Source organism: Nicotiana tabacum, chromosome 23 (assembly GCF_000715075.1).
Source record: "Nicotiana tabacum cultivar K326 chromosome 23, ASM71507v2, whole genome shotgun sequence".
In the NCBI taxonomy this organism is placed as follows: Eukaryota; Viridiplantae; Streptophyta; class Magnoliopsida; order Solanales; family Solanaceae; genus Nicotiana; species Nicotiana tabacum.
Window position 1 is genome coordinate 18363442 of NC_134102.1, and position 24843 is coordinate 18388284.

Genomic DNA, 24843 nt, shown 5'->3' on the forward strand with positions numbered 1-24843 from the left:
AAAAATATGTTCTATTTTACTATATTACTAAAATATGGAGTAAAATTAAGTATAGTGATTATTTGTTGCGGCCAAACGGACATGTAAGTATACGCAATCGTCAAGTAATAAAGTAATGAGATAGAATGTCAAATCCACAGGGATTTATGATTTAACCATTAACTAGATTAAACTATCCTAATTATCTAAACAAAAAGTAAACTTAAAAGTGTTTGACTCTAATTAACTACAATAAAAAAAAATAAGAGGAAGAGGAGATTCTTATGTTATCAATGTGATAAAAATAATCTATGGTTATGAGCTATCTAACAATATATTCTTTAATTGATTCAACTTCTTAATCTATCTAATTTACTAGTTGACCGAATAGTTTAGATTCGTAGATAGTATTCGATTGGTTATCATGATTGATTAAAAAAATTAATATCATAGATCTAGAAATCAAAATCAGTATTCAAACAACGATAGTTATGAAAGAACCAAATCTCTAGAATACGGAAAAAAAGATGAACTTGAAGCTCCTCGGCAGTTCCTTGCTTTCTGTTCGTTTTCTTATAAGAATTTTAATTTGCTAAAAAAGAAGTTTTTAAACCGTTATCTAAAAGGTCCATTAACTGCAAAAGAAATAAAATAAATTATTTATTAAAAAAATGATATAAAAAAAGACACAGTCGGCAAAAATTTCACCTAATAGTGTTACATACATACTAGGGATATTATATATCTTAAGTCTTAAGTCTGTTTTTGAACAAACAAATTTCCCAAATAGCTAGTCTTGATCAGCTAAGACGGGTCGAAATGATTATAATATGCAAAAAAAAAGCTAAATATGGCTAGAAATTAGGCGGTGTTTTAGCCACATGGCTGGCTAATGGCTATGGAACCCAAGAATTTGTCACATTTCTCCATTTTTCCTCTTTTCTTCTTCCACCATTCTGGGTTTCTGCCATCTCAACAGTTGAATCAAGAACATGTGATTTACAGGTACCTTTTTTTAAATATATACATGCAAATGTACATACTTTTTGTCTGTTTTGTGTTCACCATTACTCAGAATAATTGAATCAAGAACATGAATTTCTCTTATTATATGCCAATTAAAGGTGGTACCCTATTTTGTGTTTTTGTATCTGCATGCAATTTGCAAATTAATGGTGTATACTTTATGTTTGTTGAGGTTTGCTTTTATTCTTTTTGTCTTATGTAATGATATGGTATATATGGTTGGATGTAAAAAAGAACTAATCTTTCTATTACCTTTTAGAAAGAAAAAAGAAACTTTTCCCATTCTTGTGCACCTGTAATTAAGTCCATTAAACAAAAGTTCCCTTTAATTGCGGTGTTAATCTCCAATTTGTGTGTAAAAAACCGACATTTAGCCTTTTTCCTTATTGAGGTTACAGAAATTTGGTGGTTGGAAGTAAGAGTGAGGATAAAAATGATGATAGTTTGAATTTTAAGAAAGCATGAGTTGAAGTAATCATTTGAACAACTGTTTATTACTATTCTGTTTTACCCTTTTGTTTTTCTGTTTGAAACATTGGGAAAATTTGACCCTCCCAACATTTTCTTCTTTCTTTCTAATGAGATTAAGGCGTAGTCAATGCATTCTTTCTTGTGCCTCCTCCCACCACAGAGTAAGCTTTTTTATTCCTCATTCGTCTAGTTTCATCTCTTGGATTGGTATCCGTTTACTTTGCTGAAATTTTGGTTATTTAGCTTGGTTGAAGGCAAGTATAGTTGAACGAAGAGGGTCAAATTGAGCGAAATGGATGTTGATGATTCGTATTAGTGGATGACAAGTTTGGGATTGAGGTGCTGTAGTTTCTATTAGTGGATGCAGGCATGGTTAATGGACTGAACAATAGGTTTTATCAGCTCTAAACCGCCATTTTTGAACAATGTGGGTTATTTTTGTTATTCATAGGCAAGATACCTTAAGGGGAGCCTTGGAACAACGGTAAAGTTGTCTCCGTGTGACTTATAGGTCACGGGTTTGAGTTGTGTAAGCAGCCACTAATGCTTGCATTAGGATAGGCTGCGTGAATAAGGGATGCTTTGTGCACCAAGCTGTCCTTTTATAGACAAGTTATTGGCCCAATATTTTTTGAGTTTCGAACCGTGCCCCACTAGTCCTCGGGGATTTCTCAGTTATCAAAAATAATTATTCGAACTTGAACTACTTCGACTGTACGACAACATAGGTCATTCTATTAGATTTAATAAGATGTAGATCCTAAGCTACATGATGGATGATTAATTTATCATCATGAATTGCACGAGGTGACTAGAAAAACATTAACTTGCAATTTTCTTGAAGTCGTTTGAATTTCTCTGCTGCACTCTGCGACGAGCTGTATGCACCTTCATGCATCTGTTCTTCTTTTGAGTGCATTCTATGCTGGGAGGGAGTAGCTTTCGTCTTGCTGGAATTTACCTGTCTAATGTGGGGACCTAATCTATTTTACTAATTGCCTTTGATATTAAGTCAAATCCTTTGCATGAACTCTACCAAAGGAGTTGATTTAGAGCAAAGAAACAGTATATCAAATGCTGAGTCGTAATCTCATGTCAATTCGACTAACTTTTGGAAATAAAATCAATTTGCAGTTGCTTTGGCTTGTCTCTATGTCTTCGTGCCATTTTGTGATCAGTTTACGTAATTATCTTTAACCAAACCCTTTTCGCGCGCATCAACTGGAATTAATTTTGAATCTTGATAGTCTCAGACTCGTGAAGTGATGCCTATGACCCTCTTTAGATTACTTTTATCTTTCTTCGTGTTGATATCTTTTTTCTCTTTTTGATCTTTTTATTTCGCATTGAATGCCTCAGCTAGACCAGTTAAATAATGTTGCGATACTAGCCACATTGCTGACATATCCACTTGTGACAAGGGATGGTTTGCGAGTCCTTAGTTAAGGGCTCGTGCTCTTTAGGTTTTGGGGGGGGGGGGGGGGTTAAGGTACTAGGACGGTCAGGCAAGTCATTGACAGCAATATCTTCCTGCCCTTCTTTTTTAAACTTCATAAACTTGAATGCTGTAACATTTTCATTTCATTGTGTAATTAGCTTCCTTAGCAATTTATAATAAAGCAGTGTACACTTCTGCTCGTAATTTTATCTCACAGAACTTATGAATTCAGGCTGATGAAGATGAAAGTAATTGGCAAAGAAGGAAGCTTGATGAGGAGCCAGCATGGTCACATAATTCTCCTCACGTAATTTCACAGTTAGCTCAGTGCTTTAGTGAGTTCAAATTATTCTTCTAATTTTCCACCTGAATAATTTCATTAATGGTCGCTGCATCTGCATCTTTTTTGCCTACAGTTCAGATAGATTCTCCTAGGTAGTTTATTTAGTCTTTCAAATCTTTGTTCTTCTTTTTTTGTTAAATTCATAATACAGGAAATTTGTTGTTTACTATGTTTGTGCTTCTTTTACATTGCAAAATTTTGGGATTGTCTAAATGGAAAGTTGGGAACTGTTACTCTTTTTGCAATACATATGTGATCTGAACATCTTTCATCACCAGTATTACTATCTAGAAAGAAGTCCTCATATTTTAAGTTTAGAGGCTGTATAAACCAAACTGGACAAGCATACAGCCTAATTAGGATAAGCATGGTACATCATAGACTAGTGCATGGTGCAAATTGTCGGAAGAACAATGCGAAGAATAGTGAAAAAGAAAGACTTCAATATAAAACTTCAAGAACACATCTTGATCATCTTTTTTGGGCTGTTCTTCCCTTTACTTAACATGTTAATCAACTAATGTGTACATTTCCATAGTTATTTGTCCATTTCACTTATCAGATTTTGATGGCTGTAGCTAATGCTATGGTTGGACCACGAGCATGGATAGGAGGAATCTTCAACCGCTCGGGCAATAAACGGTTCGGAAGCGATAAATATCTTGACTACCCCTTAACTCCTCTTCAGGTAAACCAGAGTACTATATTGTTGGCCTTTGAGTTTATCTGGCCTTTATCTCTATTTCATGTCTATCCAAGTTAAATAGGCTTCTTTCTGTTGGTAGAAATTGTTGAGACTATTATGGAAGTTCTTTTTTTTTTTTTTTTTAACTTCTCTTTGTAGTTTATACCTTCATAACATTGTGGATTTTTTCATATATATTTAACTTCTGCCAGGAAGAAAGATTACGCAGGCTTCAAGAACGGCTAGGGGTACCTTTTGATGAGACACGGATAGATCATCAAGTATTTCCAAAATGCTTGTTCTATTTTCATTTCCATGTTAATTTCAGTTCATAGTTATAAATTCTATTCCCTCGGGGATAGTGAAATCGCAAGTTGCAAAGGTCATGTATAGGGGATGTTTTATAAGGGACTTGGAATACTACATTTATTGATCTAAGTTATCGGCCTTTTGTTTTACAATTTATCAACAACATATCATTTTAAGAAATACGTACTTATGTGCACTTCGTATGAAAATGTTCCATACTAGATAGATGTATTTTTCAGAATAATAGTGTCATAACTAGTGATATTTCAAACAAAACAAGCTATGCAATAGTTCTTGAAATGGCACTCTCATTAATTCAATATACTGAAATCTTGTAAGAAGTCACTAAAAGATTCTGCCTCTCTAATTTCATGGCAAACACTGAGATCACTATTTTATCACATTTAATCTTAATGATATTTATCAGTATCTATTAACCTACCAGAGTAGTAACTTAGTTTATCTGCCGCATAGCAGAAAGTTGGAAACCTTAGTTATTTCCGCATTTTCTTCCTGGATTTTGTTTCTGTCTGTACCGGCATCTCTTTTGAATTATAATCTTATTTGTGTTTTTTCTAGTTACAGCTTGTATTTTAGCACATAACTAACTCCAATTTTCAGGAAGCTCTTCAAGCTTTATGGAATGCAGCATTTCCAAATGTGAAGCTAAAAAGTTTGATCTCCGAGCAATGGAAAGATATGGGCTGGCAAGGAGCAAATCCATCGACTGACTTCAGGTGAGTTTCATCCTTTGATATTCTCAATGATTTGACAAGATACATTGATATTTTTGTCACTTTTCCAAGGGAAGAAATATGTAAGACTTTTTGGTAAGAGGAGATTCATTTATGTTGGTCAATTGTAATAATTAGAACGTAGCAGTTTGCTTTTTCATCTATATAGAAAAAGGTATTCTACCATTCATTTGCAGCGCCTCGTCTAGTGGCACTTCTATGACAATCAGTAGATAGCTAAGGAATAGGAAAAAATTATTCTTGGCGTTGTTTTGACTCTTTGTTGCAATGATTCCACTATAAAATAACACCGAGATCTGTGCTTGAATGCATATCTCAAATATCTCACCAGCTTCCGGCACTTAGTTTACTTTTGTTGTCTAAGATATTATTCTCATCTGAAAAATCATCTTTTTGTAGGGGTTGTGGATTTATTTCACTAGAGAATTTGCTGTTTTTTGCAACAAGATATCCGGTATGATGTTTAGCTGTTTTGCGAAGATATAGGTGTTCACAGTCTGATGGCGGCTTATTAAGTCATAACTAATTGCATATAGTCAAAATCAAGGCTTGTTTTCATAGGTTGCTTTTCAAGCGAAGTGGATCGAGGGCAATGTGGGAGTATCCATTTGCAGTCGCTGGGATTAACGTTACATTCATGTTGATTCAGATGCTTGACTTATACTCAGGTGATTTAACGTTTTAAGTGATTTATACTAATTAAGAACAATCTCCTCTGCTTTCAAATATTATTCTTTATGATTCTTGATTGTCTCAAATTATACATTTTGCTAATATTTTCCTGTCCATTTTGAACCGACATTGACTTTCTTCTTTTTCTCTTGCAGAGAAGCCAAAGTGTCTACCGGGAATTAATTTCGTTAAGCTATTAGGAGGTAAGCCAGTCATTTAGACAGAAAATTAACCTAAGTACTTCTGAATTAGGGTGCTTTCTAGATGAACTTTTTCTCTAAAACAAACTGCAGAGGATGATGAGGCATTTGATGTTCTATACTGTATAGCGTTCGCTATGATGGATGCACAGTGGCTGGCTATGTGTGCTTCATATATGGAGTTTAAGGTATACCTCTCTCTCTCTCTCATTAGGCTATGTCTCTCGTACACTTGCCCAAAAGCGAATTCAGGATTTGAACTTTATGAGTTCAGTTCGAATTTTTATCAAAGTCCACATGTCATCTGATTTACTGGGTTCTAAATCTATTATTCGTACCAATTTAGTGGTGGAATTCTTACCCATACACAAGATATGAGCTAAAGTTACTAGGTTCGGGTGAAACCTTATCTATTTCCCTACATCCGCTCCTTCTCTCACCCTTCCATTTCTCACACGTGTTCACCATATGAGGAACATGTCATGAGCTTCTGAATTAAGATTAAATTCAACGCACTTGTTCTTATAAAATAATAATGCTGATTATTTTTTGATTGAACACTATCATTTAGGAGAAAGCATTAAACAATCATGTCCTTTAGTTCAAACACAGCTTCATTTTGAGAAGCAGAAAAAGTAACTTCTCCCCAAAAACACTTTACTTTTCAAAATAAGTTGATTTTAGAAGCTTGGCCAAACAAGCTATAAGCACGGTATATATAGAATTCCCTTTGCTAAACTGATATAGGAAATGAAGGGCTCCAAAGCTTTATGATTTTGCAAAACTGAACCTCAATGTTTACTCAATATTATTTTTTATTACTGTGTTTGTCCGAGGAACAGTCATATGTTTAGCATAAAAGTTAGTCCTATGATCTATAAATGATGATAATTTTTGTAGATCTAAAACAGAAAAGGATGTTTCACAATATGTATCTTACTTTTCCTCTACATTCTACTAATTAAAGTTTTTTGTTTTATTCCTTCAGGATGTTATGCAAGCGACAAGGACGCAATTAGAGAGGGAATTATCATTAGAAGATATACAAAGAATAGAAGATCTGCCAGCATACAACCTGATATAGCACATACACTTCTTATTCCCATATGTAATACCTGATATAGCTCACTCATTCTGCAATTTGGTTAATTAAAGATAGACAGAATGCGATAAAATGATTGAGATACATCCAATAGCTAAACCTGAAATTTTCTGTACAAAGAGGTGGTAGTTTACGCAACTCAAACATTACTGAATAGGTTTCCAATGTTTTCTAGGATCTTTTTAGTCTTGTCAGTAGAAAATATAGAGAACTTCTAGAGCTTTTGACTTTATTTTTTTTATTTAATTTTGTGCTTGGGATTTGTTGCTGTGTAGTTGTTGAATGTTACTGAATAGATGAAAGAAGTGTTGCCACAGGTTGTTTAACATATTTTGCCAGTTCTGAGTTATGCAAAGTCCTATCCATGTTGTTTCCTTTGGCGTCGGTTATCTTATTGTTTTGTTGTCGTTACTGTTTCTTTTCTCCGGTATTTCCAACGTTCTCATTACTGTTTTTTTTTCTCAAACTTGCTTTGTTTTTTTTTCCTTTGAGCCGGGGTCTATCGGAAATAACCTCTTTACCTCACAAGGTAGGGGTAAAGTTTACGTACATAGTACTCTCCCTAGACCCCATTTGTGAGATTACACGGGTTATATTACCTTTGTTGTTGTTGTTCCGAGTTGAGTAATGTTCTGTGCTTCTATGTTTGGTTCTTCTAAATATTACTGACAGATTGGTTTTCCCCCACTGCCTACTTTCTCACTGACTAGTATATTGTTAGTTTCTCAAATCCAAATGCCAATTTCAAAGATATAATTAAGTGAATAAAAGTGTGTTCCCTATCTAATAGCTTAAGCGATTAGATGAGATGGTGATACAATTCAACATACCAAAGAACATATAACTAGAATTTGAATATGATTTGGTAAAATGCTTTCTTTTCTTACATTTGATATTACGGAAGGAAGACTGCAAAAGTTTCAGCAGCTTTAACAATATTGATGGAGTAAAATACACCATTTATGATGTACAAAAAAAATGACTTTTCTTTACACCGCTCTATTGTTGTCTAATTTGATGTTTGATCCATAACTCAGAAATATATATATCATCATTAAACATTTTTATTACAACAGAAATATCATTACAACAGTGAAAATAAATAAATAAATGTATATAAATTTTTATTAGTTAACCGTAGCCCATATATAAGTGATTATTATTAAGTGTATGTATGTAACTCTTAAGGTTAAATAAGTTTTAAACATTGAATAATGATAAAATAAAATAAAAATATTTGAATCTATCCAACTTGATTTTGATCCAATAATTTCTTTCTATGTTGTTTTTGTCCAGAAAAAGAAAGACAACACTATCTGTGTGATAGAATGAGCAAGAATAAGTTATTCACATATATAATCATATTTGTGGTTGATGATGATAGCAACCACATCTATATAGTGTTTTAGGTTTGCTTGAAAAAATTATCTGTAAATTAGCAGCGTTATTGAAATCCCAAACATGTCCAACATTCAATCTTTAGAAAAAGTTATCCAAGTTTTATAATTTTGCTTGTAATGAGTTTGGTTTGGAATGATGATGGTTTTAAAGCTTTACTTCTTGTACCAAATGATATTACTTTATAATTTTTTGCAAGTGATATCGGCTTATCATACATAAACATATTGTTTTTAAAAATAATTATTTGCATACGTATATACAAGGAGATTTTTTTTTTTGCGAAGGAATATCGGATTATACTCTTTACTACATGGTGTTTCCGCCACTTACCAGAAAAAATTGAATATCTATACGCATATATGGATATTTAAATGATCTTTGATATTGCACTTATATATTATTTTAAGATATTTCAGAAAATAGCAGTATAATTCGGGATTTTAATTTTCTAAATAGATGATTAGTTTCATACATTTACCTTTTATTCAAAGACAGTTTTGCAAATCTACCAACTTTCTGCAATTTTAGTTCTCTTTCTTTCTACCCTCTTTAAGTTGCATCCATAGATTTAGTAAACTATTAAAAATTACCCAATGTAATAAAGCCTAACACATCCAAAAGATCACACCCTTTTGTGGAAAATGTTACTGTAGCAATTAGTGATGGATCATGCCAAACTTAATTGGCGTCGTGTTATCACTGGACCACAAGCCTAAGTGACATTTAAAATAATTTTTTTGCTAAAGAATAATTTATCTCCAATATTGAGCTTGTCCAATCATCAAGTACTAAATCATACAATATCCTGCCCTACACCTATATATTGCCTATTGGATCACCACGGTTCCATATTTAAAAATATAACTTATATATATATATATATATATATATATATATATATATATATAGTGTTAGTCTAAGATATTTTCACACATTTTTACGTATTTTATATGTTGTGTTAGACAACTTATCGTATTTTTTAAGTTACTAATCATATTTATTATAAATGGATATTTTTTCTTATTTTTTAGATGAGCAAATAGCTTATACCAACTAAATTTTACTATATAAAAAAAAAAGATAAATCATTCATCATGCACTCATTTCTTAATTCCCCCATAGTGGATTACATAATTCATCTCCTAGTTCCTAGTTCCTAGTTTCTAGATGAGATAAGAATTGCATTAAAGCAAGTGCCAAACAATAACTATCAACAAGAGAGTTATGGTTGAGTCATAAGTATTTCTTCATTATTAGCGAGATGTCTCGGATTCAAGTCCTGAGAAAGAAATCGCTTTTGATATGGACCGATTTATCTCTAATATGGGATTTCCTAACGTGAATCCAGATTTAATCAAACATTAGTACGAGTACAGAACACTGAACAAGAAACCAACAAAAGTTGCCAAACAACCAATGTGGATAATTGGACATGCATTCTTAACTACTTGACTAGGAAAAGAAAGAACATGCCCCATGTGCATCTAGGAGTTGTTTGTTGGGGGTTGCGGGTTGCCTCAAATTTCTCCTATTGCCATATGGTTAGAGATTGCACTTCTAAAATAACTTGATGTTCTTTGTCTCAACTCTCAATAAATCAATCAATTAACTGCCTGTCAATCCAAAATTAATTAAAATCAATTTTATAACCTTTTTGGGGGGTCTTCATTCTGTTGTATTGAGACGCATTTCAATTTAATATTAAATTATTTCTCTTTAATATAAATTAGGAACTCTAAAAAAGTGAATGTAATTTAAATCTCACTCTCATCATCACACAAACATGCAAATTTCTAAGTTTTGCAGGTTTTTGAAACTTAGAAATTTAGCTTTAAATTCACGTAAATCCACTAATTTTTGTTCAAACGTAGTGTACATATCAAGAAATACACTAAATATTTATAACTTTTTGATTGTGAATATTACTCCTTCATGAGTAAATGCAGAGTTACTTTTAAATAACAAAATAATAAATGTATGGTAATTTTGAAAGACATAGAACTAATACACGAAGATCCAGTAAATAAAGATATAAATTTTGATTATCTATTTTCAGAAGAAATATTCAAATGATATTCACCCTCACGATGTTCTCAATTAGTAAATATGCAATACTATGATTTGTTATTTGAGTTATTCACAATTTTTATATTCCTATAGATGAAAAAAAAAAACTTTAATCATTAATTTGTTAAAAAAATTGAGAATTAACAATGCTAATTAGTGAATTAAACCCATGATTGGCATAGATGAGCCCGAGCGTTGAGCGTTAGGTATGTTTAAAGCGCACAATCCGGCATTTGAAAGCGTAAGTCTCACAAAACTAAGCCACACTTAAAAGTCTCAAGGTATTTTGATATTGCCCACCTCGAATCCCAAAAAACCTTTTAAAAATTAAAACTCTTGGTAATAATAAACATTTGGACTAGATTATGAGCTTTGGTGGTGTATCTTGATTCATTAATCAGTGGCAGAATTTTCCAAGTGGAACTTTCTTATGCTCAAGAAGTCATCAAAGGTTATCTAAAACATTAATAAGTTGGACCACGATTAACTAATTAATTAAGTACTTTGTACATTATCCTAGGAACAAAAAATTAGGTAGAAAGTCCACGATAATGAAGTTACCTGTTCATCCAACGGAGTAGAGGATGGGAAAATAATACTGTATAGTCGTTTTTAAAATAATATGCGAAAAAATTATATTTTTTGTATATATATACATTTTGTATATTATATATAAAAATGATACAAATTTTATATACTTTTTCGACTATGAATATAAATAATTTCTAGCGCGGGCTAAATTGATAATAACCCATAAAGGACGCCAAAAGTCGAAACCTAACTGTGAAGTGTTGAATGACTTAATGATGGCATGTATTAATTACTAAGAAGGAAATTTCAGTGTCACTTTGGCAATTATGCTCGTCCATTCTGTTTTCTTGTTGCCAATCACGTCAGGGACGTTCATATTTATTATTACAGATTTAAATATTATTAGGTGAATTAAATTAAAAAATTAAAAAAAAATATTCTTGGAGTTTTTAAAAGCTTAAAAATTCATATATGGATTTTGTGATTTGTTGAATTTTTTAATAAATTAATGATTTTGGTTCGTTGGACACATTATTTTAAAGTTGTAGTTAAAATTTAAAGCTATTAATTAAAATCAATAAAAAGGGACAAAAGCACACAAGCAGTGGACTGTGTATTCTTTTTGATTTTGTCAAATTCTTCATTTGTAGATATTTTCTCTCTTTACTTTTCTATGGTACGAAAAAAAACGACGGCAATATTTGTCCACAGTTCATCAAATATTCGTTTTTTTCTTTTGGTTTCTTTCTTTTTCTTTTAAAATTAAAAAGCTGATATAAATCACACTTATAAATTAATAATATTTATTATTCCATTTTTTTAAAGTACCTCAATTGTAACTAAGAAAAATAGTATTTTAGTAAAAAAATGTATTAAAGTTTAAATGCGGAAAATATTTAATAGATAAATAATAGTCATCACCATCTATAAGCGGGAAAACTTGACGATCTTATAAAAAGCTTATATTAAATGGATAAATGAGTAAAATAATTGGGTGAATGGGTTGAAAATTATGGGTCGCTGCGGGATTTTAAATTATTTTTGTATATATTTTGTACTGAAAATTAAAATATAATCGCCAGAATTTATATTTTCGCTGAGTTGTACTTTTCGTTACATATAGGTATAATTGAAGTATATTCTACTTATAAATTTAATTTAGGTGTTTTTATGTGAAAAATCAACAGTTCGAATACTATCCATGAATTGTTATGAAACAACAAAAGAAGAAGAAAAGTATTGTAGAGAAAAGTAGGGAGAGAGAATTCTTATTGATTTTAGATGATTTATAATGGAATAGTTAGCCTTTATTTATAGGGAAAGAGTGACTTAGCCACCAAGTAATAATCCATAAAATCTCTCTAAAATATAGACATTCACTTTAAATACAATTCTATTTATAACAATTTTCCTTGAATATCCATTCAACAGATAATGTGTCTCGTTAAAACCTTAACTAAAAAAAAACCGGTGAGAAAAAAAAAATCTAGAGAAGGAAAAAGAGTACACATGTTTAGAAATATGCCTTTTGGTTGCCTCGTTAAAAACCTTGCAAGGAAAACCCAGTGGGACAAAATCTTATAAAGGAAAAAAGAGTACAATGCATATTAACTCCCCCTGATTAGAGCATCAATTCACATCCTTGAGCCTCTGCATCCCAATCTTGTGCACCATCTTCAAAAGATCATTGGTAGAGATTTGATAAACAAATCAACCATATTAACTTGAATGAATATGTTGAACCTTGAAATCATCATTCTTGATAGATATGTAATGTCTTCATATAATGTCGTGGAATGGCCTTTTCAATATCTCCATAGAGATTCTCGCAATCATATTATCATGCTTATAGTTATAGCAAGATACATATGTGCACAAATTACACTTAGGATGTGGTACTTCAAAATCAAGAATTGTATATGCTTTAAGAAATTTGAATCCTTCAGGGATTGTCATATAAGTTAAGTCATATAAGCCATTTAAATAGACTTTAGATGCATATCAAGTTTTCATGTCATGCTAGACATATAAGATACATGAAAGTGATTGCACACACTATTGACTTTATACTTTCGAGTATTTGAACTACATGTCCACAACTACATGTCTTTCATATGAAACCAATTCTATTCAAATTTTGTCTCTTCCATTTGGCCAATATTTCTATGGCTGTATTCGACAGACTTAAGATCCTTATCTATACTTAGTGCTATCATATATGTCATCGACGAACATTTTATATCAGTTTCAACCTCCTTTTTTCATAAAGACATAACATAGAGATCTCTTCATTCATATTTTCAGGTACCTGAACCTCTCTTGAGATTTTATGAAGAGTTATTTCATGTGATCTTCTAGATCACTTGCCTTCTTATTATGATCATTTTGATTATTTGCTCATATTCTTTATCAAGAATTTTATTTGAAATCAAATTTTTTATAAGCTTTAATCGTACCATAGACTTTGTCCTTCTAGGACTTATTCTAATATGAGCATTTGCAGTGAGAATATAGTTACTTTCTTTGGTCAGCAAATGTATCTGGCATGCTTTATAATATATTGCGGATGAAATATTTTTTTATGAACTTCAAGTTCATATTGTTTTATTCGAGGAACCAGATGTATAGACAATTCATTCCACTTAATTTTTTGTCAACCATTTATTCTATCTCCCCCTCTTGCTAGAAAAACTAACTTGCTTCCTCAACTTTGAAAATCCACCTTTGTGCGTTATGGTGTTAATCAAACTATACACTGCACATCAATAATAATAAGATGAAATTATTTGACTCCTGATCCTGAATCACTTGTGAGGGGAGAATGTAATATGCTTTCGTATATAACGTATATCAACTGAAATAGATAATTTATTCTCGTAAGTAATAGTTTAGCTATTAAGTGGAGGCACCCACTAAATCATTTTGCTAAATCAGCTGTGATGTAAACCAACTTATCAAGATGAACTGTCTTGAATAGAAAATCTGGAAACTATACTCTAAATTAAATTATTGAGCAACTTACCTCGCAAACACCATGTTGGGGGTTAATAATAATTTTACATGTAACCATCTCATAGATGCATCTTATGTGGTATACATGGTAGGTGAATGAGCCCATATTTACCTTTGATATTTCCAGCTTTCATGGGATTCAATCCCAATTTTAGTTTGTCTATTAATTAATGAAAACAAGCAACATAAGAGAATTCGTAAAGAACTTTATTTACCCATGTGAATTCTCTTTTATTTTTGCACATCATAATTAAATTAATATGGATAAACCAATTATGCCAACTGGATAAATAATCAATATTGATAAACTTCAAGTTTACACCATGACGTGTGCAATTATGAATAAACTCCAAGTTTATTATGATATGGATTTTTATATCAATAAACTTCTAGTTTATTATGCCATTCTTTTGTTTGTGTAGTACAAACTGGAGAATAAAGTAAGTAGCTTTTTACACACATATTATCTCGCTACAAGTTGTAGTAAAAGAAGATATTATATTTTTCCTTTATTTATAGTCTCAATATAACCAACCGTTTTCGCGAATACTTTAGAAACTATATAAATTTCTTTGAGATGTACTACAACACAATACCTTATTGATTATCAATTTTATTTCTTCAAAATAGTATAATTGGCTCTTCTAGAGCTTTCAATTGCTTTTGTACTACCACATATTTATTAACATCCATGTGGTGAATATCTCTTTCAAGGAGAAAGTTATACCATTATGGTCATGATCAAAATCATTATAGGCAAGATATGTTGCTTCTATTACTTTTGTCATGTAATAATCACATTGCCACAATATTTTGGCATAATCATAATAGGTACGTGATCAATGACAATTCATGCCATAATAATGAAATTATTTTCTTATTTCATCTCAAACCTCTTTCTAGAGATTAATGTGGTATATCAACTACCACTAGTACGTTCATATTCTTCCAAGAATGAATATGTATTCATAAATCAGATGTTATCACATTCACATCATGAATGAACCATAATCATCTAATCTCAAGTTAAATCGATGACAAATATTATTTTCAGAGAGTGAAAGATTATTTTGAGAATTCTTATTATTCTTATTACCACAATGATGACGATGATAATTTCGTCTATTGCCACGTCCACATCCATTGATACCTTCACAGTAATAATTTTGTCTGCTTTCAGACTTGTTACATATTGCTACCACATTCTCTTAAGGGAATGAGAATGAAGCAAATTTAATGGGACGGGTTTCCACTTCTTGTGCTCATAATCATATATGAATTTGATCATGGCAAGACATAAAAATTTTATCACTTCGGATAGTTAAAAATTTTCACAAACTCTATTAGAGTTATAATCAAAATTTATTGTCTTTGCTTGCATTTAAAATTAAATTATAAAACTTCAAGAATTTAAAAGAGAAAAATAAGGTAAAATATTTATCTTAAGTCCAGAATTTATCCCTGAAGGATGTTCATGGAATAATTGACAATCATTATACTCAATATTATGTACAAGTTGAGCACCATGTACGTATCCCAAAGCCTGGTGACCAAAGCAGATAATAATGACCTAACTGGTCATTTTAACTTTTAGAACCCCGTTCCCTAAAAATAAAACTTTATGTATGTATTTTTAATGATTTATTACTTGCGGGGATGATTGGTTCGGAATTTAGAAGTGTTTGGGTTGAAACCAGAACACTTGGTTCCTTAAGTTGGCTTTAAAAGGCCAAGTTTGACTTCGGTCAACATTTCGAGAAAACGACTCCGGAATAGCATTTTGACGATTCCAACATCTTCGTATTGTGATTTTGGACTTAGTAGCGTGTTCAAAATTTTATTTGTAAGTCCGTAGTTAAATTAGGCTTGAACTGGCTAAAACAAGAATTTAAGTTTGGAAGTTTGACCGGGGAGTTGACTTTTTGATACCGGAGTCGAAATCTAGTTTTAAAATTTTTTATAGCTCCATTTTATGTCATTTATGACTTGTGTGCAAAATTTGAGATCAATCTGACTTGATTTGATAGGTTTCGGTACCTAATATAGAAGTTGAAAATCTTAAGTTTCATTAAGCTTGAATTGGAGGATGATTAGTAGTTTTAGCGTTGTTTGGTGTGATTTGAAGGTTCGACTAAGTTCGTATGATGTATTGGGACTTGTTGGTATATTTGGTTGAGGTCCCGAGGGGCTCGGGTGAGTTTCGAATAGCTAATGGATCACTTTTGGCCTTTGGGAGACTGCTGATAGCTACTGGTATTTTTTTTCCCTGATTTCCTTATACGCGATCGCGTAAGTTGGTCTGCGATCGCGTAGAGTAATTTTGGCAGATGGAAAATATTGTTCTGTACGATCGCATGGAAACGCCCGCGATCGCGTAGGATAGACCAGCTTGTGCATCGCGATCGCGTGTCGTTGTTTGCGATCGCGTAGGGGAAACTGGGGAGGAGCTGGGCCACGCGCTTAATACTTCGCGATCGCGTGTAGAGGTTCGCGATCGCGTAGGTTTGCGGAGACAGTGCTTCGCGATCGCGTGGGACTTTATGCGATCGCGTAGGGTTATCTTCTGGGTAATAAAATTTGTACTACGCGATCGCGTGAGGAAGTTCGTGATCGCGTAGAAGAAATCACTGGGCAGAGAGTTTAAGTTTTCAAAATGGGACTTCGTCCCATTTTCTATTTTTAACGATTAGGAGCTCGGATTTAGATGATTTTTGGGAGATTTTCAGAGAAAATAACGGGGTAAGTATTCTTAACTCAATATTTGTTAAATTACCCGAATCTATCACTGTTTTTATCATTTAATTGGTGAATTGAGTTGGAAAAGTTTGAAAACTCTCTTGGATAGATTTGAGGATTTGAGGGCCCAATTGTTATCGAAATTTAGTGATTTTGGTATGAGTAGACTCGTGGTTGAGTGAGCGTTCATATTTCGTAACTTTCGCCGTATTCCGAAACGTGGGCCCCATGGGCTATTTTTGAATTAATTTTGGATTTTTATTGAAAAATATAGTATTTTCTTATGAAAATGATTCCTATAATTTTTAGTGATTGTATCGAATTATTCTTGGCTAGATTCGAGCCAGACATAGTTGGATAATTGTAGAAAAGGCCTTCTATTGGATTAAATTGGAGTAAATTGAAGTAAGTCTCTTGTCTAATCTTGTGAGGGGGAAATTACCCCATAGGTAATTAAAGTAATAATTGTTGCTAATTGTGGGGGCTACGTACGCACAAGGTGACGAGAGTCCGTGCGTAGCTACTATTAATGCTAAAGTCCGGGTAGTTTAGGACTCAAAGCATGAATTACTTGTGTAAATTGTATTCTTTGTTTAATTAATATTAATTGATATATATGAATATATTGTGAATTTCTTTGATAAAAATATTAAAGGATGAAAATCTCATATGTTTGATTTTCTGTTTAAATTTATTAATTGTTAAGAGAAATTATTCTTCTTCCCGAATTTATCTTATAATAAATATACTCTCCTTCCGGAGGTACATAAAAAATGTCCTCCTTTCTTGTGGAGCGGGCCACGCCTCGGCAGGATAGATGCATCTATGGATCGTGCCACACGTCCCTCGGCAGTGTACACGATATTCTGGATCGGGTCGTACGACCTCGGCAGAAATCGTACTTAATAATAATAATTACACGATACTTTGATAGTTTATTGTAGCTTGTGAAGCTAATTGATAAATTGTAAATATTTGAAATTTAAAGAATTATTATTCATGCTTGTTAAGGAATTATTGTTATTCATGTAAATGAGACTAATTGATAAATTTAAAAATTTATTGGAATTAAAGGAATTTAATTAATATATTGAGAATTATTGCATTTGAAGGAATTTAATTATTTCTGTTGGTTAAATAAATTATTATAAATTTCTGTGAATCATGCTGATTTAGATATTCTAGTTTTATTTCAATTATTATTATTGACTCATAGTGAGTGTCAAAGTCGGTCATCTCGTCTCTACCACTTCGAGATTAGGCTTGATACTTACTGGGTACACGTTGTTTACGTACTCATACTACACTTGCTGTACTTTTTGTGCAGGATCTGAGACATGTATTAGTGGGGGACCTATCGTCTTACACCCACGTTATCCAGGGGCATAGTGGTGAGTTGCATTTCTGAGCCATTCTGCAGCTACCAGTGTCTCTCCTTGTATTTTTCATTCTGTCTATTTTTATTTCAGACAGTATTTGAGGTTTTGTATAATCTACTAGATGCTCATACACTTGTGACACCAGGTCTTGGCACACACATTGGTAGAATTTAGAATTGTATTATTTTTTTCTTGGATTTAAGTTAATCGGTATCTTTTCTTATTTCTTAATATTGCTAGTAAAATAATAAAATTTCTTAGAAAATTATCCTGAAAATAATTGATATATATTTAATTTATTTGTTGGCTTGCCTAGCTGTAGTGTTAGGCGCCATCACGACCCATAGATGAAATTGGATCATGACATGCCTAGTATAAGAATATCAATGCACGCAAGAGCCTCACTCAAATTCCTATATCTTCTCTCCATGGGTGGTTTAATTTCTCAAATATTAGATTACTAGTTAATAGCATATCTACAAATTAAAACAATCTCCCTCTACTTCATTGGTTATAGTCTTGTGCTGATAACGTGTTATGAAACAATAAAAGAAGAAGAAAAGTATTGCAGAAAAAAGTAGGGAGAGAGAATTCTTATTGATTTGTGATAATTTACAATGGAATATAACCCCTCTATTTATAGGGAAAGAGTGACTTCACCACCAAGTAATAATCACTAAAATCTCTTTAAAAAATAGACATTCACCTTAAATACAATTCTATTTATAACATGAATAAATTTATCGTTTTCAAAATTATAAGCAATCTCCACAATTTGATTTCAATTCACACAGATAAAACTGTAATTTTATTAAAATTTTCTTATTGGGGCTAAGCAACTTTACCCCTTTATATTTATGGATGGGTTCGGTTGGAGTAAAGATACTTTGTGTAACTCCACAAAGTACGTAACTTGCATTTTGCTACTTTACTCAATAAAAGAAAAACCATACCTTTACGCAGAAAAACTTGAATTTTGTTTGCAATTTATAAAAATAGGCCAACACAATTTAGAGGTTGTTCCACAAATGATATATGCAACTAACTCATTCAACCTCACGTCAGGTTTTAGACTTTTTCAGGGAGGCCAGTGCACAAAGCATCTTGCGTTCACGGAGGGTTCAGAGAAAAGTCACGCCCCAAGGGGTATGATGTAGGCAGTCTACTCTAATGCAAATATCAGTGACTATTCATTTAATCTCGTCCACTGCCGAACATGACATTGAATGTGAACGCCAATATCTTCTCTTGCCCCTTTTTTACTAGTATTATATTTATATATATTTATAACGGTGGCGTTCGGACCAACTTGCGCGTATCTCGCGTATCTCACCTATTCTATTGAAACCTGGTACTTCCCACAAATACAGATAACATTTTTTGGCAGAAAGAGCACTCACTAGCCGCTTTTTGGCCCTATCTTAGAATAATAGCCATTGTCCTAAATATTCAAATTCCACAAGTGAAACTCCTTGACATTATAGAATTTGAAACTCCGGGGAGTGGCTATTTTTAAATTACAAGGGCAGAAAAGTGGCTATTTGTGAATTTGTCCCGAATTTTTTGTCTCCGTTAGAATTTAGAAGGGGAGCTTTGGAGCAATGGTAAAGTTGTCTCCATGTGACCTATATAGGTTACGGGTTCGAGCCGTGAAAACGATAGGAAGTCTATATCACACGTCTTGGAGTGTGACTCTTCCCATGACCCTACGTGAACGCAGGATGCCTTGTGCACCATGCTGTCCTTTTGTCTCCATTGGAATTCGGAATTTGAATCCTAGTTTCCATGGTAGTATTTTTTCTTGCCATTTATCTGTTTAGCAATCAATAGATTAGTTCCTTCTCCACTTACAATGGGATGACCTATACAAAGATCAGAGACATATATAGCATTAGAATTTACAAAGCAAACACAAGATTTACTAAGCAAATGAAGGGTCTAAAGTATCAAAGGAGAGTGCAAGAACTGCACTCAAAGAGTAAGGACTTCATTGACATCTAATAATCCACAGCCCTCCAGCTTATCGCTAGCTCCACCTCATGTTTTTATCGCTTAAAAGCTAGGCTCATTCCTATACAAAAGTAGTCACAGAAGTCGCGAGCTTAAAGATTGCATCACTGCAATCCTATAGCTCGCGAAAAGCAAGGAACTACATAAAAGCCAAATGCCTTTACAAAGATGCATCAACAATTCAAAGAGGCCAAAGGAGAACGGGACTGCAGATAGTCACTTCCATTTGTTAGTGTGCAAAGACGATTTTCATCATTCAAGTTTTTTCAACCACGACGAATACTCATGAAGTAGTTAAAGTCGTGGTGTTGGACCCCCAACTGCTTTAGCCACGAATCAGCCACGCTAAAAAGTGACACCAGTCTCTCTTGGTCCCTTCCACTTCTATCTGATACCCACACGTCGCCCTGCATCTTGTAAGTGGCCAAACCGAAAGGTGGGAGGGGGATCTTTTCTCCTTCCTTTCTTTTCCTACTACTATTCTCCATGTCATCTTCAAGGTCCATATCTGGACAAAGATGAATGATTATGGAGTAAGAATATTCTGTATAGTCACCAGCAAAAACTAAAGAATAAAGCTTGAAGGGAATATAAGCAACGGTGATTTTAGTTGTTCAAAGGACACAGGGAATAATACCTTGAAAAGAAGATGAAAGGGTGTGGAAAGTAAGAAAGCACGTCGACAAGTCCTTAATAGTTCTTCCCATGGGAATGTGATATATCGGGTACCTGCATTTTGCGGCTCAATAAAGTTAGTGACCCAATCATTCCTTTATTCATTTTTCCATTATTTGATGTTTGCAAAGAAAGAAGCTAGTTAGCAATAATAAGAGGATAAAGCATCAATGACATGGTATCATATAGAATTTGTTACAGGAAAAGATCTTCTTGACCACTAATAGAGGATAAGAATTAGATTTTATTTTATATCATCTTGAAATTGATGACTTATGGTCACGAGTTCGAGCCGTGGAGACATCCACCAATCCTTGCATTAAGGTAGGCTGTCTACATCACACCCTTTGAGGTGCGGTCATTCCCGGACACTGCATGAACGCAGGAGCCTTGTCACCAGGCAACCCTTTATCAACTTGAATTTGATATAATCGTATACATAAACAACATCTTCCATTTCATAGAAACAGGACTGAGACAAAGACTAAAAGGTGCTATACCAAGCAACAGCCATCCAACTAGCAGGCGAAAGATCTACACTTCTCAACGACATTAATCCAGGGTATCTTTCAGCCAATCCATTAATCTGAAAGCAACATGAGCTGGTTTTAGATTCACACATTTTACATGGAATTAATACTCTATCATCATAAAGTTGCATAACATAAATCTAAAGAGAGAGCATAGGCTTCTAATCAAATCATAATCGCATAAACAAAGATGGACGGAAATCTTAAAAAATAATCTATTTCACTCCTATCTTTTATTACCCGACTGTAATAGCTAAGAGAAGAAACTGGAATAGATGACATGACGAACTACAACTAAACTTATCTAATTCTACCACATAGTTGCCGAAAGCATTGATCAATAGCATAAATCCTGGATTACTAGCAGATCGTAAGAAGCAGAAGAAAAGCAACTAAAACTAACATGGTAAAGCTACATACTTCTATTTACATCTTTCCTTATTGCATAATATGACATGATTTGGAAAGAGGGAAATACCTTATCCATTAGAGGAACTCTTCCATATGGAGTACATCTCTCAAAATACTGAAAGTAAAGATAGCCCAATCTATCGTTCGTTCTACTTAAGCTATCTTGTTCAACTGCACCTTCCTCAGAAGAACATCCATCCCACCTCGACAACTTTTCGCTCTCACTCTCGTCACTTAATGAATCGCTGAAAGAATCCCTTGCCTCACAAACAGATTCGGCCTCCTCCCTAAAAAACAAACAGTAGTATCATAACTCTTCACCACAACCATTATTGACCTTAGGTTTACTAAGCAATCAACAAACTATTATCATGATATTGAGACATAATATAATTTAAGTAAAGAAAAGTGTGCTTTCTCTAACACATGATTACCAAAATAAACAACAATTTCAAAATACCAGTTTAACTTCAATACAAGGCAATAAACCACCTTTTACAAAATTTTGACCAGTTCAACCTGGTGTATAAGCATCATATGAAGGACTATACTTAAGAAAACACATGATCACCAAAAATAAACAAGAATTCTAAAACCAGTTTAACTTCAACAAAAGGCAAGAAACCACCTTTACAAATTTTGACCAGTTCAACCTTGGTGCATAAGCATCATATGAAGGACTAAACTTCAAGAAAATACATGATCACCAAAATAAATAACAATTCTAAAACTAGTTTAACTTCAACAAATTGCAAGACATCACTTTTACAAATTTTGACCAGCTCAACCTTGTGCATAAGCATTAAACTTTACCATTTGAAATACAATAAATACATTTGAAAAGCAAGAAGGGGAGTATTGGTGTAATTGGTAAAGTTGTTGCCATGTGACTAGGAGGTCACGGGTTCGAGCCATGGTAACAGTCTTCTTACAATAGAACCTTGTGGTCCGGCACTTCCCCGGACCTCGCACATAGCAAAGCTTAATACATCGGACTGCCCCTTTTATTCGAAAAGCAAGTAACCCCACCCCAACCCCAACCCCCAAAATAACTATAGTGCTATGATCAAACTGAAATATCAAGAATGTATACCTCAAAAAGTTAGCAGGTGAAGTGCTGGTAAAGATTTGAATAGCTGAAAGATAAGGGACATAATATTGAACCAAAGTTTCCCCAGTATCCAATCTAATAGGAATTCCAGCACCATAAGCACTCCATTCATCATAACAATTCCAAAGATCAGCCAACTTGAAATATTCCACCTTTTCTCTTTCCCATGGATGCCATAACCTATTAAGGTTTCTTATCTCACTCTGCACACACACACACACACACATAAAAAGAATCATTTAAACAAAAATTTACACATATAAATTTGGCAGCAAAAAAAAGAAGATAAAATATACAAACCTTGGCAAGAAACTGGGATAGGACAAATGGGGTTGTGGAATTAAGGAAACAATCAAGATTTGATTGCATTGAGCTTTTATCCATGGTAATATAAAAATTATGTGAATGAAAAAGAAACAAATTACACAGAGGGAGAGAAAAAGAGAAAAGGAAATAAGGAAAACAGTTTTTAATTTTTCTCTCTCCAAACTCCAAAGAACAAAATTAAAACAAATGATGTATAAAAACAGAGGAAAGAGAAAGCAATGGAAGAGATAAAAACGGGATTCTAAATTCTATTCCTTCTCCTTTATATGTGTGATTATGAGGAAAGAATATTAACCGGTCGGTCTATATACAGGAACTCCATTTTTGAAGTTTGTGGACAACTAGTTATTTATTTATTAAATAACTAGTTATTTAGTTATTTAATAAATAAATAAATAACTTGTTGTTAATGCTTTTTTATTTTTATTTTTACTGAGAGCTGAACATTTATCGAAAATAATCTATCTATCTTCTCAAGATAAGGGTAAGATTGTGTACACAACGCAAACCCCACTTGTAGGATTACAACGTATTTGTTGTTGTTGTTATTATTATTATTATTATTATTATTATTATTATTATTGTTAGTAATTTATTTATTAATCTGTGTTCTCAATTTATGTTATTGTATTTAATCGAGCACAAAAATTTGCATGACGCTAAATTATGTAACTAAAAATAAAATAAAAAGTATAAATTAAATTATTTTCAAATATAAAAATATACTACTCCCTCGGTCTCAATTTATCTGATAGTTTGCAGATATATAGAGTCAAATAAATTAACTTTGACCGTGAATTTGAACATAACTTTAAATTTTTGAAATAAAATTTACATATATAGAAACTATAAAAAAAGTTCTATAAATTACGATAATTAATAATTCAAACTCCGCAAAAGGCATATAAAAAATCATGACAAAAAAATTTATTTTACTCAAAATAGCAGTTTACAAAGTATCACGCGTTCACACAGGGTCCGAAGAAGGGCCACGCACGCAAGAAATTTATAGACTTGTCCTAATACAAGCATTAGTGACTGTTTTTACGGTTTGAACCCGTGACCTATAAGTGAGAATATAATTTTTTAGGTCAAACTTAAAAAGTGTCCAAGGAAAATAAAGAAAAATATATGAAAGTTTTGATCTTTATTCGTCATTTTTTATTCCGGACATCGGAAACCGATGATTCCGGCGAAATTGATTGCCACAGTCAAAACACACAAACTAAAAAGAATACCACAAATGACAAAGTCCCAAGAGAATTTCAATCCCAAAATATAGTTTTCATTCAACTAATCTTCAAGATTACTCAACCCAAGAAAAACCAGAGACTTTTCATTGATTTTCAATGTAAAATAAAACCGACCCACATAGTGAGAAAAGGTTTGGACTTTTGGGAAGACAATTGTGTGGCGCGAAAAAAACTACGGAAATAAGGGTGGTATAGATAATCCTTTTTTACACATTTTCAACTGAATTCCATGGTTTCTGATTTAAGTTACACACATTTTAAATATTCTTTTGTATTGTTAGTAAATTTTAATTTGTGATAGGTTAGTTACTGCCGATGTACCAATTATGTGACATTCTTTTTTTAGTCCAGAGAAACCTTGGAATAATGATAAAGTTGTCTTTGTGTTACCTTTAAATCTTTCTTTTGTATTGTTAGTAA

General features: G+C 32.8%; 2 protein-coding genes across 6 annotated transcripts; one reads left to right on the forward strand and one right to left on the reverse strand.

The window, feature by feature from the left end:
• Positions 1-742: 742 nt before the first annotated feature.
• Positions 743-7306, forward strand: LOC107814984 (uncharacterized). Of its 5 annotated transcripts, none has more exons than XM_016640488.2 (10): positions 743-984; positions 3147-3249; positions 3836-3945; positions 4155-4223; positions 4873-4988; positions 5406-5460; positions 5554-5674; positions 5834-5881; positions 5972-6066; positions 6867-7306. In XM_016640488.2, exons 3-10 carry the CDS (start codon positions 3844-3846, stop codon positions 6960-6962), a joined length of 702 nt encoding a protein of 233 aa, XP_016495974.1. In that variant the 5' UTR covers positions 743-984; positions 3147-3249; positions 3836-3843; the 3' UTR covers positions 6963-7306. The 5 variants fall into 5 exon arrangements, with proteins under 5 accessions (XP_016495974.1, XP_016495970.1, XP_016495969.1 ...); XM_016640484.2 differs by lacking the exon at positions 743-984 and adding an exon at positions 1461-1637 and having other exon boundaries at positions 6008-6066; XM_016640483.2 differs by lacking the exon at positions 743-984 and adding an exon at positions 1486-1637.
• Positions 7307-19971: 12665 nt separating this feature from the next.
• LOC107814983 (uncharacterized) lies at positions 19972-23448 on the reverse strand. The gene is made up of 6 exons (XM_016640482.2): positions 23144-23448; positions 22826-23046; positions 21800-22019; positions 21292-21377; positions 20754-20845; positions 19972-20624 (listed from the first exon to the last, which is right to left on the reverse strand). Exons 1-6 carry the CDS (start codon positions 23225-23227, stop codon positions 20383-20385), a joined length of 945 nt encoding a protein of 314 aa, XP_016495968.1. The 5' UTR covers positions 23228-23448; the 3' UTR covers positions 19972-20382.
• Positions 23449-24843: the final 1395 nt, after the last annotated feature.